Here is a 16,815-nt window from a genome sequence, read left to right as displayed (position 1 = left end):
GCTCTACCTACCGAGACACATAGGACCACATTAAGATCAGCTGTGACCAATTAGTGGGCGCAGCCAACACACCTGAAGACACTTAACGAGAGATGATAGAGAGTGTTGTTGACCCTGAGAACGGAATATACTGTTTATGTGTTTAAATAACATTCTTACAATGTTTTCTGAATGTTACTTATGCTTTCTTTGTGATTTTTGTGGAAATGTTTCATGTTTTGAGAACAGAATTGAAAGCTAATTGATCTTAATGTATAGGATATATATATATATATATATTTTACATTCCCAGAATATTGCCAAGAACTGATATAAAAGAGAACCATACATTATATGAACGTTCTGAGAACAGAATGTACTAAAATAATACAACCATGTCGGAACTTGTGCAGAATGTTCTGTGCAAGTACTGAAATTCTCACAGATGAACAGTGTTAACGTTCTCTGAACTATTTGAGAACATTCCCAATATCAAACCAGCTGGACAACATTCCTAGAACATTAGCGAAAATGAAATTAAATGTAGCCATGTTTGATCTTTTAGGAAAATTCTGTTAAAGTAATGAAATAAATAGCAACAAAAATAAATGTTTGTTACGTTCCTTAAATGTACTGAGAATAGCAAATATATCCTGCAGCATTCCCGTGAAGTTTTCGGAAGGTTTTATTAAAAAAATAACCATAGGACAACCAAGCTTTAAGAAACATGGTTCTCAGAAAATGATGTGATGTTTTGTGACCTGCTGGCGGGGTACTTGCGTGCGTGTGTGCTGGACACGTTTTGGTGGCGTGATAGATAAACCAATCACAATTGCAAAAAAAAAAATGATATCAACCAATGACTGCCTGAACATTCCTCCCTTGGCATGTGAGATTGCCCAATAGGAACGCTGACTGTGGGTTTTGTATGCGGTCCGCGGTGCTGCTTCATGATGAACAGAGAGAGGAGCTAGAGGCGCAGTTGTGTAATCCGCATCACTGAGAATCTGATTTGGACGGAGCAGGAAGCAACAGACACTTTACAGAAGGAACTCAATCACTTTAAACATGGAAAAAAAACAGACCATTAACTTCGGTGCTGGACCTGCAAAACTACCACAGTCTGTAAGTTGACTTTTTACTGTGCATTGAAAACCGAAAATGTAATGATTGTAGCCTGTAACATGAAGAGAAACCGAAATGAATTGTATGGATGCTACTTTCCGTAATGTAATTTGCAAAAGTGCAAAGTTTAATACAAAATATTTGATACAAAATCAAGCGTTTTATTTGATGAGAGCAGGCAAGCGGTTGCATCTCTTCGTCGTTGAAACGGCATGATACATTTATCTTTTGTAAACTGACCATTTGATGACTGTGAACAGAAACGGCGTGTTAAAACATGACGACATATATTTTATCATGGAAGAAGAGTAGGCTGGCAGGCCTTTGGTGAAACGAGGTCGTTGCATCAGCCGCGTAAACATCCATGCGGGAAATGTTCCGGTGTCTGCTCCGGTGCCAAGCGACTCTATAACACCTCTAGACGGCGCTAGAACGATTGTCAAACCGGTCGGGCTTATCCAAAAGTTGTTGCTTTATCCCGGTGCCACCGGTCTGGTTTTTTATAGACATATGCATTCAGTTCCCCGATCTTGTTTTTGTTTTTTTAGAATGACCTGTATTCAAACTAAAATAATTGTATTCAAGGACTTGTAAGGGGTTTTCATTGAAGTGAATGTGCTGTGTTTTCAGGTGCTGTTACAGGCGCAGAAAGAACTGCTCGACTATAATGGTAGCGGGGTCAGTGTCCTGGGTGAGTGCGTCTCTCTCAGACAGCGAGGCACACACTGGTTGAATCAACGTTGTTTCCACCTAATTTATTATAGAAATATATATATCACACATACAGTACCAGTCAAAAGTTTGAACACACCTACTCATTCAAGGGATTTTATTTTATTTGTACTATTTTCTACATTGTAGAATAATAGTGAAGACATCAAAACTATGAAATAACACATATGGAATCATGTAGTAGGCAAAAAAGTGTTAAACAAATGAAAATATATGTTTGAGATTCTTCAAAGTAGCCATCCTTTGCCTTGATGACAGCTTTGCACAGTCTTGGCATCCTCAGGGTGTCTTAATAGCTATTTATTGTATTTGATTCTGTCCTTGCAGAGATGAGCCATCGGTCGTCAGACTTCACCAAGATCATGAACACCACAGAAAACCTGTTGCGGGAGCTACTGTGAGTATAAACACACACACTCACACCATCCTACTGGTCATGAGCTTCTCTCCCTCTTATCTATCCATTATTTTCTGGCTTTCTGGCGTGTGTTTTCAACTGTCTGGGAGAACGTGTTGGTGTCTGCGTGTGTTTTCAACTGTCTGGGAGAACGTGTTGGTGTCTACGTGTGTTTTCAACTGTCTGGGAGAACGTGTTTCATCTTTCTTTTGATTGAACACGTGACATTTTACCCTGACTGCCTTTCAGTCTAGTTCACCCCACATCGTTGGCTAGGCAACAGTGTATCATTCTAGAACAGTGGTTCCCAAACTTTTTAAAGTCCCGTACTCCTTCAAACAATCAACCTCCAGCTGTACCCCCTCTAGCACCAGGGTCAGCACACTCTCAAATGTAGTTTTTTTGCCATCATTGTAAGCCTGCCACACACACACACACTATACGATGCATTTATTAAACATAAGAATGAGTGTGAGTTTTTGTCACAACCCGGCTCATGGGAAGTGACATAGAGCTCTTATAGGACCAGGGCACAAATGATAATAATCAATCATTATGCTCTTTCTTTAACCGTCTTACATATAAAACGTGATTTGTTCATTGAAAATTGTGAATAACTCACCACAGGTTAATGAGAAGGCTGTGCTTGAAAGGATGCACATAACTCTGCAATGTTGGGTTGTATTGGAGAGAGTCTCAGTCTTAAATCATTTTCCACACAGTCTGTGCCTGTATTTAGTTTTCATGCTAGTGATGGCCGAGAATCCACTCTCACATAGGTACGTGGTTGCAAAGGGCACCTGTGTCTTAACAACGCGATTTGCCAGGCCAGGATACTCTGAGCGCTGCCCAATCCAGAAATCTGGCAGTGGCTTCTGATACAATCACATTTTCACAGAACCGCTTGTTGTAATTTGAATGAGTCTCTCTTGTTCAGATATTGGTAAGTGGACTGGAGGCAGGGCATGAAAGGGATAATGAATCCAGTTGTTTGTGTCATCTGTTTCAGGAAAGTACCTGCGTAATTGCACACCCAGCTCACTCAGGTGCTTCACTATATCACATTTGACATTGTCCGTCAGCTTGAGTTCCTTTGCACACAAAAAAATCATACAATGATGGAGAGACCTGTGTGTTGTCCTTGTTAATGCAGACCGACAAGAGCTCCAACTTCTAAATCATAGCCTCAATTTTGTCCCGCACATTGAGTATAGTTGCGGAGAGTCCCTGTGTTTAATAGATTCAGATCATTCAGGTGAGAAAAAACACCCAGATAGGCCAGTCGTGTCAGAAACTCGTCATCATGCAAGCAGTCAGGCAAGTGAAAAACATCTTTCAGACTGTCAGGCATTCCCTTGGCAGCAAGAGCCTCTCGGTGGATGCTGCAGTGGACCCAAGAGCCTCTCGGTGGATGCTGCAGTGTACCCAAGAGCCTCTTGGGGGATGCTGTAGTGTACCCAAGAGCCTCTAGGTGGATGCTGCAGTGTATATATATATATCCCATTTAGCAGACGCTTTTGTCCAAAGCGACTTACAAGTTGGCTGGGGCCACTACTTTTACATATGGGTGGCCCTAGCGGGAATCGAACCCATGACGCTTGGTGTTGCAAGCGCCATGCTCTACCGAATGAGCCACACAGGACCCAAGAGCCTCTCGGTGGATGCTGCAGTGTACCCAAGAGCCTCTCGGTGGATGCTGCAGTGTACCCAAGAGCCTCTCGGTGGATGCTGCAGTGTACCCAAGAGCCTCTCGGTGGATGCTGCAGTCTACCCAAGAGCCTCTCGGTGGATGCTGCAGTGTACGCAAGAGCCTCTCGGTGGATGCTGCAGTGTACCCAACAGCCTTTCGGTGGATGCTGCAGTGTACCCAACAGCCTTTCGGTGGATGCTGCAGTGTACCCAAGAGCCCCTCGGTGGATGCTGCAGTGGACCCAAGAGCCTCTAGGTGGATGCTGCAGTGTACCCAAGAGCCTCTAGGTGGATGCTGCAGTGTACCCAAGAGCCTCTTGGGGGATGCTGTAGTGTACCCAAGAGCCTCTAGGTGGATGCTGCAGTGTACCCAAGAGCCTCTCGGTGGATGCTGCAGTGTACCCAAGAGCCTCTCGGTGGATGCTGCAGTGTACCCAAGAGCCTCTCGGTGGATGCTGCAGTGTACCCAAGAGCCTCTAGCTGGATGCTGCAGTGTACCCAAGAGCCTCTAGGTGGATGCTGGAGGGTACCCAAGAGCCTCTCGGTGGATGCTGCAGTGTACCCAAGAGCCTCTCGGTGGATGCTGCAGTGTACCCAAGAGCCTCTCGGTGGATGCTGCAGTGTACCCAAGAGCCTCTCGGTGGATGCTGCAGTGTACCCAAGAGCCTCTCGGTGGATGCTGCAGTGTACCCAAGAGCCTCTCGGTGGATGCTGCAGTCTACCCAAGAGCCTCTCGGTGGATGCTGCAGTGTACGCAAGAGCCTCTCGGTGGATGCTGCAGTGTACCCAACAGCCTTTCGGTGGATGCTGCAGTGTACCCAACAGCCTTTCGGTGGATGCTGCAGTGTACCCAAGAGCCCCTCGGTGGATGCTGCAGTGGACCCAAGAGCCTCTAGGTGGATGCTGCAGTGTACCCAAGAGCCTCTAGGTGGATGCTGCAGTGTACCCAAGAGCCTCTTGGGGGATGCTGTAGTGTACCCAAGAGCCTCTAGGTGGATGCTGCAGTGTACCCAAGAGCCTCTCGGTGGATGCTGCAGTGTACCCAAGAGCCTCTCGGTGGATGCTGCAGTGTACCCAAGAGCCTCTCGGTGGATGCTGCAGTGTACCCAAGAGCCTCTCGGTGGATGCTGCAGTGTACCCAAGAGCCTCTAGGTGGATGCTGCAGTGTACCCAAGAGCCTCTCGGTGGATGCTGCAGTGTACCCAAGAGCCTCTCGGTGGATGCTGCAGTGTACCCAAGAGCCTCTAGGTGGATGCTGCAGTCTACCCAAGAGCCTCTCGGTGGATGCTGCAGTGTACCCAAGACCCTCTAGGTGGATGCTGCAGTGTACCCAAGAGCCTCTCGGTGGATGCTGCAGTGTACCCAAGTGGCGTTGAGAGCAACTGCTTGCACGCGCGTTACCACTCCACTATGTCTCCCTGCGTTAGGCTCCATACGGACCGCTAGTGGAATTCCCGCGAGAGAGTAACGGTTAATGTGATTGGATGAGTAACGGTTAATGTGATTGGATGAGTAACGGTTAATGTGATTGGATGAGTATCTGTTAATGTGATTGGATGTTAATTATTTGACTGGGCTACCTGTATTTGACATTGTGTTATTTCGCTGAACACTAGATGATTTAATTTTATTTTTGGCAGTGAAACGAGGCTCCAGATACGAGAGAAATACTCAACCAAATGTTTAGTCCCTTTGGACAATATAAATGGACTGTTTAAACATGTGAAGAAAAAAAATGTGAATCCTATTTTGATGTGGCGTACCCCTGGGGGTCCCCCAGTTTGAGAATCCCTGTTCTAGAACACTCCACATTGTTGCCTAGCCAGCAGTGGTATCATTCTAGGTTGGGGTTTTTTCCTCTTTGTGTATGAATAGACACATCTTTGTGTATGAATAGACACATCTTTGTGTATGAATAGACACATCTTTGTGTATGAATAGACACATCTTTGTGTTTGAATAGACACATCTTTGTGTTTGAATAGACACATCTTTGTGTTTGAATAGACACATCTTTGTGTTTGAATAGACACATCTTTGTGTTTGAATAGACACATCTTTGTGTTTGAATAGACACATCTTTGTGTTTGAATTGAATAGACACATCTTTGTGTTTGAATTGAATAGACACATCTTTGTGTTTGAATTGAATAGACACATCTTTGTGTTTGAATTGAATAGACACATCTTTGTTTGTTTAGTGTGTTCCAATTTTTTTTTTTACATTCTCTGGATTCTTCAAATGGATTGAGCTGATTTCTGACGTGCTGTTCCTTCTTATCCCGATAGTGTATTTCTGTATTGTTTTAGTGAGTCACCATAGTGAGGGCTCAGGGTTTCTGGGTCTCTGTGTTTTTGGTTGGACGGATTCCTCAATTCCTTTTTTAGGGATTTGCATTCTTAGGCTATCTAGAATCTAATTTAAAAAAAATTCAACTATCTCTTTCTCCTCTCTCTCGCTCGCCCTCTCGCTCTCTTTCTCTCTCGCCCTCTCTCTCTCTCGCCCTCTCTCTCTGTCTCCCTCTCTCTCTCTCTCGCCCTCTCTCTCTCTCCAGGAGTATCCCAGACAACTACAAAGTCATGTTCTTCCAGGGGGGCGGGACGGGTCAGTTTAGTGCCGTCCCCCTCAATCTGATTGGTCTAAAGGAGGACAGGTGTGCTGATTACCTAGTGACGGGCACCTGGTCGTCCAATGCTGCCAAGGAAGCTGAGAAATACGGCAAGGTCAACGTGGTTCACCCCAAACTGGACACCTACACCAGTAAGGGGGGGGGGGGGTGGAGCCAGTTGTTGCCCATAAGTGATAACAGGAGACACGGTGTTCTGTGTTAACAGTTTAATGTAGCAGAATGACTCCTCATGTCTCCTGTTGACACTATCTATCTGCCTCACACCATTAACCCACACTAACTACACGTGACTGATTTCCACACTAACAACATGTGACTGATTCCCACACTAAGGCCTGACAAAATTGATTCACTGTTTAACAAATTTATATATATATATATTTGCTCAATACACTGCTCAAAAAAATAAAGGGAACACTTAAACAACACAATGTAACTCCCAAGTCAATCACACTTCTGTGAAATCAAACTGTCCACTTAGGAAGAAACACTGATTGACAATACATTTCACATGCTGTTGTGCAAATGGAATAGACAACAGGTGGAAATTGTAGGCAATTAGAAAGACACCCCCAATAAAGGAGTGGTTCTGCAGGTGGTGACCACAGACCACTTCTCAGTTCCTATGCTTCCTGGCTGATGTTTTGGTCACTTTTGAATGCAGGCGGTGCTTTCACTCTAGTGGTAGCATGAGACGGATTCTACAACCCACACAAGTGGCTCAGGTAGTGCAGCTCATCCAGGATGGCACATCAATGCGAGCTGTGGCAAGAAGGTTTGCTGTGTCTGTCAGCATAGTGTCCAGAGCATGGAGGCGCTACCAGGAGACAGGCCAGTACATCAGGAGACGTGGAGGAGGACGTAGGTAGGGCAACAACCCAGCAGCAGGACCGCTACCTCCACCTTTGTGCAAGGAGGAGCACTGCCAGAGCCCTGCAAAATGACCTCCAGCAGGCCACAAATGTGCAAAGTGCCCTGTAAACACTCTTCTCTCTGCAGGTTAATACGTGTTTTATCACAGTGTTTTTTTTAAACCAAAAACGCTTAGACTTTTCTGTTACCATCTACTCAAGCCCGGGACCAATGTTCCCTCGCGCAGCTCCACAGGGACTGCCGCACACAAATATTATCGCACGCAGAGGAGCACGAGATTGAACTTTACTCAACTTTCTAGAGTTTCCCCCATTAATTACCACTATCAATGTTTCCCTTAACTGTGGGAATTGTGATTGAATCAACGCAATATTAGCCACTTTCAATGCAACATACCGAAACATAACGACCTATGCAAGACTTAGTTTGCAAAACTAACTATCCAAGAGATGTTGTTGTAGGCAGAATGCATCGGAGTCGGATTCTATTGCATTGACAGGCACGACTTGGGCACATACTCTACACAGACCGGTGCGCCATAACCAATCAGAGCTGCACTAGGCCTATATGACAATAGACCATTGCCATATATGGATCTGATCCATTCACTTTGAACTGGACTGTGTTTACAGCATGAGCGGTCGTGAGTAAATGAGCTTGTTTTGAGATCAAAGCAAACGTTACATGTAGCGATGTGTGTACATTTGTTCATATCCTTTGCTAGTTTGTGAGTTATCAGCCCAGTTATAGATCATGTGTAGTGGGGGAGTGGTTGCTTCCTAGAAGAGCACAAAGTGGGTACATTTCTAGACCTCTTTGAAAAGCCAGTCAGGGAAATAACTTTATTCTCTTGTCTTAAAGGGGCAGTGTTGTATTTTGAGAGAGGCTCGACTCAGCTAAGTAGCCAATATGTAGAGGGTAACATAATTTGTCTGATTCTCTGTAATAATGGTATGTGAATAATAATGCATGTTATTTTGTAAATTGGTTTCTTGCATCAAACACCACAACACCATTTTCAGTCACTCCTTGTCTGAAGGACAAGTGTATAAACAGGTTAATGTCAATGGTGTCATGGAATTTAGCCCCACATTGAACACCACACATCGGCTGCTACTGTAGTCTGAATGATAGAACAGCTATTTCCATGTTAAAATGTTATGGGATGCATTTTGTCCATTGTTTTGGATGGTAGACCACTCTGGTACGCCTACATTACAAACAGTGCAGCTATTCCCTCCGTAAGGCTATCAAACAAGCGAAGCGTCAGTACAGAGAAAGTAGAATCTCAATTCAACGGCTCAGACACAAGAGGCATGTGGCAGGGTCTACAGTCAATCACGGACTACAGGAAGAAATCCAGCCCAGTCACGGACCAGGATGTCTTGCTCCCAGGCAGACTAAATAACTTTTTTGCCCGCTTTGAGGACAATACAGTGCCACTGACACGGCCTGCAACGGAAACATGCGGTCTCTCCTTCACTGCAGCCGAGGTGAGTAAAACATTTAAACGTGTTAACCCTCGCAAGGCTGCAGGTCCCGACGGCATCCCCAGCCGCGCCCTCAGAGCATGTGCAGACCAGCTGGCTGGTGTGTTTACGGACATATTCAATCAATCCCTATACCAGTCTGCTGTTCCCACATGCTTCAAGAGGGCCACCATTGTTCCTGTTCCCAAGAAAGATAAGGTGTTCCCAAGAAAGCTAAATGACTACCGCCCCGTAGCACTCACTTCCGTCATCATGAAGTGCTTTGAGAGACTAGTCAAGGACCATATCACCTCCACCCTACCTGACACCCTAGACCCACTCCAATTTGTTTACCGCTCAAATAGGTCCACAGACGATGCAATCTCAACCACACTGCACACTGCCCTAACCCATCTGGACAAGAGGAATACCTATGTGAGAATGCTGTTCATCGACTACAGCTCAGCATTCAACACCATAGTACCCTCCAAGCTCGTCATCAAGCTCGAGACCCTGGGTCTCGACCCCGCCCTGTGCAACTGGGTACTGGACTTCCTGACGGGCCGCCCCCAGGTGGTGAGGGTAGGTAACAACATCTCCTCCCCGCTGATCCTCAACACTGGGGCCCCACAAGGGTGCGTTCTGAGCCCTCTCCTGTACTCCCTGTTCACCCACGACTGCGTGGCCACGCACGCCTCCAACTCAATCAAGTTTGCGGACGACACAACAGTGGTAGGCTTGATTACCAACAACGACGAGACGGCCTACAGGGAGGAGGTGAGGGCCCTCGGAGTGTGGTGTCAGGAAAATAACCTCACACTCAACGTCAACAAAACTAAGGAGATGATTTTGGACTTCAGGAAACAGCAGAGGGAACACCCCCCTATCCACATCGATGGAACAGTAGTGGAGAGAGTAGCAAGTTTTAAGTTCCTCGGCATACACATCACAGACAAACTGAATTGGTCCACTCACACAGACAGCATCGTGAAGAAGGCGCAGCAGCGCCTCTTCAACCTCAGGAGGCTGAAGAAATTTGGCTTGTCACCAAAAGCACTCACAAACTTCTACAGATGCACAATCGAGAGCATCCTGGCGGGCTGTATCACCGCCTGGTACGGCAACTGCTCCGCCCTCAACCGTAAGGCTCTCCAGAGGGTAATGAGGTCTGCACAACGCATCACCGGGGGCAAACTACCTGCCCTCCAGGACACCTACACCACCCGATGTTACAGGAAGGCCATAAAGATCATCAAGGACATCAACCACCCGAGCCACTGCCTGTTCACCCCGCTATCATCCAGAAGGCGAGGTCAGTACAGGTCAGTACAGGTGCATCAAAGCTGGGACCGAGAGACTGAAAAACAGCTTCTATCTCAAGGCCATCAGACTGTTAAACAGCCACCACTAACATTGAGTGGCTGCTGCCAACACACTGACACTGACTCAACTCCAGCCACTTTAATTATGGGAATTGATGGGAAATGATGTAAATATATCACTAGCCACTTTAAACAATGCTACCTTATATAATGTTACTTACCCTACATTATTCATCTCATATGCATACGTATATACTGTACTCTATATCATCTACTGCATCCTTATGTAATACATGTATCACTAGCCACTTTAACTATGCCACTTTGTTTACATACTCATCTCACATGTATATACTGTACTCGATACCATCTACTGTATCTTGCCTATGCTGCTCTGTACCATTACTCATTCATATATCCTTATGTACATATTCTTTATCCCCTTACACTGTGTATAAGACAGTAGTTTAGGAATTGTTAGTTAGATTACTTGTTGGTTATTACTGCATTGTCGGAACTAGAAGCACAAGCATTTCGCTACACTCGCATTAACATCTGCTAACCATGTGTATGTGACAAATAAAATTTGATTTGATTTTGATTTGATTATGATCAAATCGCCACTGTAGCCTATTTGGCCGCTGTTAAAACTGTAAACGCGCTCAGCGGACCTGAAATTTACTCGGTGAAGGAAAATATTAGAGGTAACATTCGCTGGCACCCTTGTCTCACTGGGTCATGGTTCTGGTGGACCTAAACTCACTTTGGGCCAAAAGACGGGCTTCTTTTCAGCCAGAATTTCCAGTGAACTTTAACACCTCACAAAGCTGATGCAAACATTGTTGATTCTGCTCTTCACAAGTCCTCACTTCAGCCCGAGCTATGGAAACAATTTTCCTAGTATTTATATACATTTTTTTTTAATTTAACCTTTATTTAACCAGGTAGACCAGTTGAGAACACCTTTATTTAACCAGGTAGACCAGTTGAGAACAAGTTCTCATTTACAAGTGAGACCTGGTCCAAGATAAAGCAAAGCAGTGCGACATAAACAACAACACAGAGTTACACATGGAGTAAAACAAACGTACAGTCAATAACACAATAGAAACATCTATATACAGTGTGTGCAAATGGAGTGAGGAGGAAAGGCAATAAATAGACCATAGTGGCGAAGCAATTACAATTTAGCAGATTAACACTGGAGTGATAAATGTGCAGATGTGGAAGTAGAAAAAGTAAATAAAAACAGTATGGGGATGAGGTAGGTAGATTGGGTGGGCTATTTACAGATGGACTATGTACAGCTGCAGCGATCGGTAAGCTGGTCAGATAGCAGATGTTTAAAGCTAGTGAGGGAAATAAAAGTTTCCAACTTCAGTGATTTTTGCAATTCGTTCCAGTCATTGGCAGCGGAGAACTGGAAGGAAAGGCAGCCAAAGGAGGTGTTGGCTTTGGGGATGATCAGTGAGATACACCTGCTGGAGCGCGTGCTACGAGTGGTGACCAGTGAGCTGAGATAAGGCGGGGCTTTACCTAGCAGAGACTCATAGACGTGTTATATGTACAACATAAGGGCGTATACACTAGTAGAACACTGGTATTAGTCGAAAAGCAACATTTGTGTTTGAGAGAAAGTGTTCCAAGAGCAACTGAAAGGGTTTTCTAGAGTATTTTAGAAAGTTCTCTGGTGCAGTGGATAATTACACTAACACAATGCATGGTGTCCAAATCAGCTATATAACTCAATCTGAGCCAATACTCACCTGGCTGTTCTAGAGCGTTACACCAAATACAATAGAGCTCGTCATTCTCTGAGAGACTGTCTGGCATGCAGGCTATGTTTCCACGTGGTTGGGCATCAGTTCAGGGCAGGCTATGTTTCCACGTGGTTGGGCATCAGGGCAGGCTATGTTTCCACGTGGTTGGGCATCAGGGCAGGCTATGTTTCCACGTGGTTGGGCATCAGTTCAGGGCAGGCTATGTTTCCACGTGGTTGGGCATCAGTTCAGGCTCTGTTTGGACTGCATAGTTGTCTGCATTGTTATCTTCACACTCATCAGTGTAGAATGAGCAGGTTTTGACAATGTCCTCATACATAGCTAGACTTTATCCCGGTCTCAGACTAGGTAGCCCCTGTGTCCTCATCCAAAACCTTATCCTGATCACTCAGACTAGCTCAGACTAGCCCAGTTAGCAATGAGCACTCGGGAGGCCAGCATCCCTCCAGAGTGGTCGAGCTCCAAATTTTTCCACACCGATCTTGACAAACCATTTCTGTATGGACCTCGCTTTGTGCACGGGCGCATTGTCATGCTGAAACAGGAAAGTGCCTTCTCCAAACTTTTGCCAACAAGTTGGAAGCACAGAATCGTCTAGAATGTAATTGTATGCTGTAGCGTTAAGATTTCCCTTCACTGGTATGCCTGAACCATGAAAAAAAGCCCCAGACCATTATTCATTATTCATCCTCCACCAAACTTTACAGTCGGAACTATGCATTCTCTTGGCATCCGCCAAACAGATTTGTCTGTTGGACTGCCAGATGGTGAAGCGTGATGCATCACTCCAGAGAAGGTGTTTCCACTGCTCCAGAGTCCAATGGCGGTGAGCTTTACACCACTCCAGCTGACACTTGACATTGCGCATGGTGATCTTATCCTTGTGTGCGGCTGTTCGGCCATAGACATCCATTTCATGAAGCTCCCAGAGAACTCTGTAGTGAGTGTTGCAAACCGAGGACAGACAATTTTTATGTTCTTCAGCTCTCGGGGCTCCCGTTCTGTGAGCTTGTGTGGCCTACCACTTCGCGGCTGCGCCATGGTGCTCCTAGACATTTCCTATGACGGTACCAGGTTGAAAGTCACTGAGCTCTTCAGTAAAGCCATTCTACTGCCAATGTTTGTCTATGGAGATTGCATGGCTCTGCTCGGTTTTATACACCTGTCAGCAACGGATGTGGCTGAAACAGCCAAATCCACTATTTTGAAGGCATGTCCACATACTTTTGGCCATGTAGATCAGTAATTAAAGTAACATTGTAAAGAAATCAAATAAGTCACATTGTAAATATACTAAAAATACAACAAAAACCTATAGGCATATAGCAGGGCTCTCCAACCTTTTCTAGCATGAAAAATGTAACATGTCCCAAGCTATATTTTATATTTTCCCAAATTGTCAGTTTTGTATTCGATTACAATTGTTCATAGATTAAATTGGATATTCTGAGTCCATGTCAATGCTTAAATCCCATCAGAATATATTTTTTTGGGTCAGAAAGGAAATGAATCAATGAAGGAATGTGCCGGCCTGTACTGCTGCTGTTCATTTCATGTGTGGTTAAGCCAATAGTAACTAACCAGGGATAACGGGATTTAACTGGGATCTTTCAGGTGTCGAATGCTTGTTATACAGTATTTGTTCATGACGGTTTAGGCCTTGTTGTGGCTTGTAAGGCTCTGATTGTCCAAAAGGGTTCCAACAAGACTTCTACTGTTTTTCTCTGCAGTCATCCATCCAGTGACGTGTCGTCCTGAACAGAACTGCAGAGTTTATTTTTCTTCCATTCGCTCTGGAAGATGCTTCTTTGAAGATGGGCTCGTCAGCCGTGTCGATGGCTCCCAGTGGGGTGATGACGGTTCCCAGTGGGGTGATGATGGCTCGTCAGCCGTGTCGATGGCTCCCAGTGGGGTGATGATGGTTCCCAGTGGGGTGATGATGGCTCGTCAGCCGTGTCGATGGTTCCCAGTGGGGTGATGATGGCTCCCAGTGGGGTGATGATGGCTCGTCAGCCGTGTCGATGGTTCCCAGTGGGGTGATGATGGTTCTCAGTGGGGTGATGATGGTTCCCAGTGGGGTGATGATGGCTCGTCAGCCGTGTCGATGGTTCCCAGTGGGGTGATGATGGTTCCCAGTGGGGTGATGATGGTTCCCAGTGGGGTGATGATGGCTCGTCAGCCGTGTCGATGGTTCCCAGTGGGGTGATGATGGTTCCCAGTGGGGTGATGATGGCTCCCAGTGGGGTGATGATGGCTCGTCAGCCGTGTCGATGGTTCCCAGTGGGGTGATGATGGTTCCCAGTGGGGTGATGATGGTTCCCAGTGGGGTGATGATGGCTCCCAGTGGGGTGATGATGGCTCGTCAGCCGTGTCGATGGCTCCCAGTGGGGTGATGATGGTTCCCAGTGGGGTGATGATGGTTCCCAGTAGGGTGATGATGGTTCCCGGTGGGGTGATGATGGCTCCCAGTGGGGTGATGATGGTTCCCAGTGGGGTGATGATGGTTCCCAGTAGGGTGATGATGGTTCCCGGTGGGGTGATGATGGTTCCCAGTGGGGTGATGATGGTTCCCGGTGGGGTGATGATGGTTCCCAGTGGGGTGATGAGAGCAGTGTAATATGATGGTCCCACTTAATTTCGCTTTCTAGATACTTTACTGAGGACAGCTAATCAGCCGTACCAGTGATTGTCCGGGAGGTGAGTTTATCGCCTCTACCTCTTGTTGAGATTCAAAGCTCAAACCACTTTAAATGTGCAGCTTGATGCTTTTCTGCTCTGCTATGTTCATTTCTTAATTCATCATTTATACAGCTTGTTTGAAAGGGGCAATTCCGTCAGGCTGATGGCTCCCAGTGGGGTGATGACGGTTCCCAGTGGGGTGATGATGGCTCGTCAGCCGTGTCGATGGCTCCCAGTGGGGTGATGATGGTTCCCAGTGGGGTGATGATGGCTCGTCAGCCGTGTCGATGGTTCCCAGTGGGGTGATGATGGCTCCCAGTGGGGTGATGATGGCTCGTCAGCCGTGTCGATGGTTCCCAGTGGGGTGATGATGGTTCTCAGTGGGGTGATGATGGTTCCCAGTGGGGTGATGATGGCTCGTCAGCCGTGTCGATGGTTCCCAGTGGGGTGATGATGGTTCCCAGTGGGGTGATGATGGTTCCCAGTGGGGTGATGATGGCTCGTCAGCCGTGTCGATGGTTCCCAGTGGGGTGATGATGGTTCCCAGTGGGGTGATGATGGCTCCCAGTGGGGTGATGATGGCTCGTCAGCCGTGTCGATGGTTCCCAGTGGGGTGATGATGGTTCCCAGTGGGGTGATGATGGTTCCCAGTGGGGTGATGATGGCTCCCAGTGGGGTGATGATGGCTCGTCAGCCGTGTCGATGGCTCCCAGTGGGGTGATGATGGTTCCCGGTGGGGTGATGATGGTTCCCAGTAGGGTGATGATGGTTCCCGGTGGGGTGATGATGGCTCCCAGTGGGGTGATGATGGTTCCCAGTGGGGTGATGATGGTTCCCAGTAGGGTGATGATGGTTCCCGGTGGGGTGATGATGGTTCCCAGTGGGGTGATGATGGTTCCCAGTGGGGTGATGAGAGCAGTGTAATATGATGGTCCCACTTAATTTCGCTTTCTAGATACTTTACTGAGGACAGCTAATCAGCCGTACCAGTGATTGTCCGGGAGGTGAGTTTATCGCCTCTACCTCTTGTTGAGATTCAAAGCTCAAACCACTTTAAATGTGCAGCTTGATGCTTTTCTGCTCTGCTATGTTCATTTCTTAATTCATCATTTATACAGCTTGTTTGAAAGGGGCAATTCCGTCAGGCTGATGGCTCCCAGTGGGGTGATGACGGTTCCCAGTGGGGTGATGATGGCTCGTCAGCCGTGTCGATGGCTCCCAGTGGGGTGATGATGGTTCCCAGTGGGGTGATGATGGCTCGTCAGCCGTGTCGATGGTTCCCAGTGGGGTGATGATGGCTCCCAGTGGGGTGATGATGGCTCGTCAGCCGTGTCGATGGTTCCCAGTGGGGTGATGATGGTTCTCAGTGGGGTGATGATGGTTCCCAGTGGGGTGATGATGGCTCGTCAGCCGTGTCGATGGTTCCCAGTGGGGTGATGATGGTTCCCAGTGGGGTGATGATGGTTCCCAGTGGGGTGATGATGGCTCGTCAGCCGTGTCGATGGTTCCCAGTGGGGTGATGATGGTTCCCAGTGGGGTGATGATGGCTCCCAGTGGGGTGATGATGGCTCGTCAGCCGTGTCGATGGTTCCCAGTGGGGTGATGATGGTTCCCAGTGGGGTGATGATGGTTCCCAGTGGGGTGATGATGGCTCCCAGTGGGGTGATGATGGCTCGTCAGCCGTGTCGATGGCTCCCAGTGGGGTGATGATGGTTCCCGGTGGGGTGATGATGGTTCCCAGTAGGGTGATGATGGTTCCCGGTGGGGTGATGATGGCTCCCAGTGGGGTGATGATGGTTCCCAGTGGGGTGATGATGGTTCCCAGTAGGGTGATGATGGTTCCCGGTGGGGTGATGATGGTTCCCAGTGGGGTGATGATGGTTCCCAGTGGGGTGATGAGAGCAGTGTAATATGATGGTCCCACTTAATTTCGCTTTCTAGATACTTTACTGAGGACAGCTAATCAGCCGTACCAGTGATTGTCCGGGAGGTGAGTTTATCGCCTCTACCTCTTGTTGAGATTCAAAGCTCAAACCACTTTAAATGTGCAGCTTGATGCTTTTCTGCTCTGCTATGTTCATTTCTTAATTCATCATTTATACAGCTTGTTTGAAAGGGGCAATTCCGTCAGGCTGATGG

The 16,815-nt window shown here is 46.9% G+C and overlaps 1 protein-coding gene across 1 annotated transcript in view; it reads left to right on the top strand.

Moving 5' to 3' along the window:
• Positions 1–919: 919 nt before the first annotated feature.
• psat1 (phosphoserine aminotransferase 1) overlaps positions 920–16,815 on the top strand; it is a 29,797-nt gene continuing 13,901 nt past the window's right edge. Inside the window, exons 1-4 of the mRNA XM_064936546.1 lie at positions 920–1,104; positions 1,735–1,795; positions 2,164–2,233; positions 6,478–6,683. Coding sequence (XP_064792618.1) covers positions 1,048–1,104; positions 1,735–1,795; positions 2,164–2,233; positions 6,478–6,683 — 394 coding nt within the window. The 5' untranslated portion in view covers positions 920–1,047. The remainder of the gene's footprint in view (positions 1,105–1,734; positions 1,796–2,163; positions 2,234–6,477; positions 6,684–16,815) is intronic.

The sequence above is a fragment of the Oncorhynchus masou genome, chromosome 25, assembly GCF_036934945.1.
Source record: "Oncorhynchus masou masou isolate Uvic2021 chromosome 25, UVic_Omas_1.1, whole genome shotgun sequence".
NCBI classification, from domain to species: Eukaryota; Metazoa; Chordata; class Actinopteri; order Salmoniformes; family Salmonidae; genus Oncorhynchus; species Oncorhynchus masou.
The sequence above is the reverse complement of the archived record's forward strand: the minus strand, read 5'-3'. Positions and strand labels throughout refer to the sequence as shown.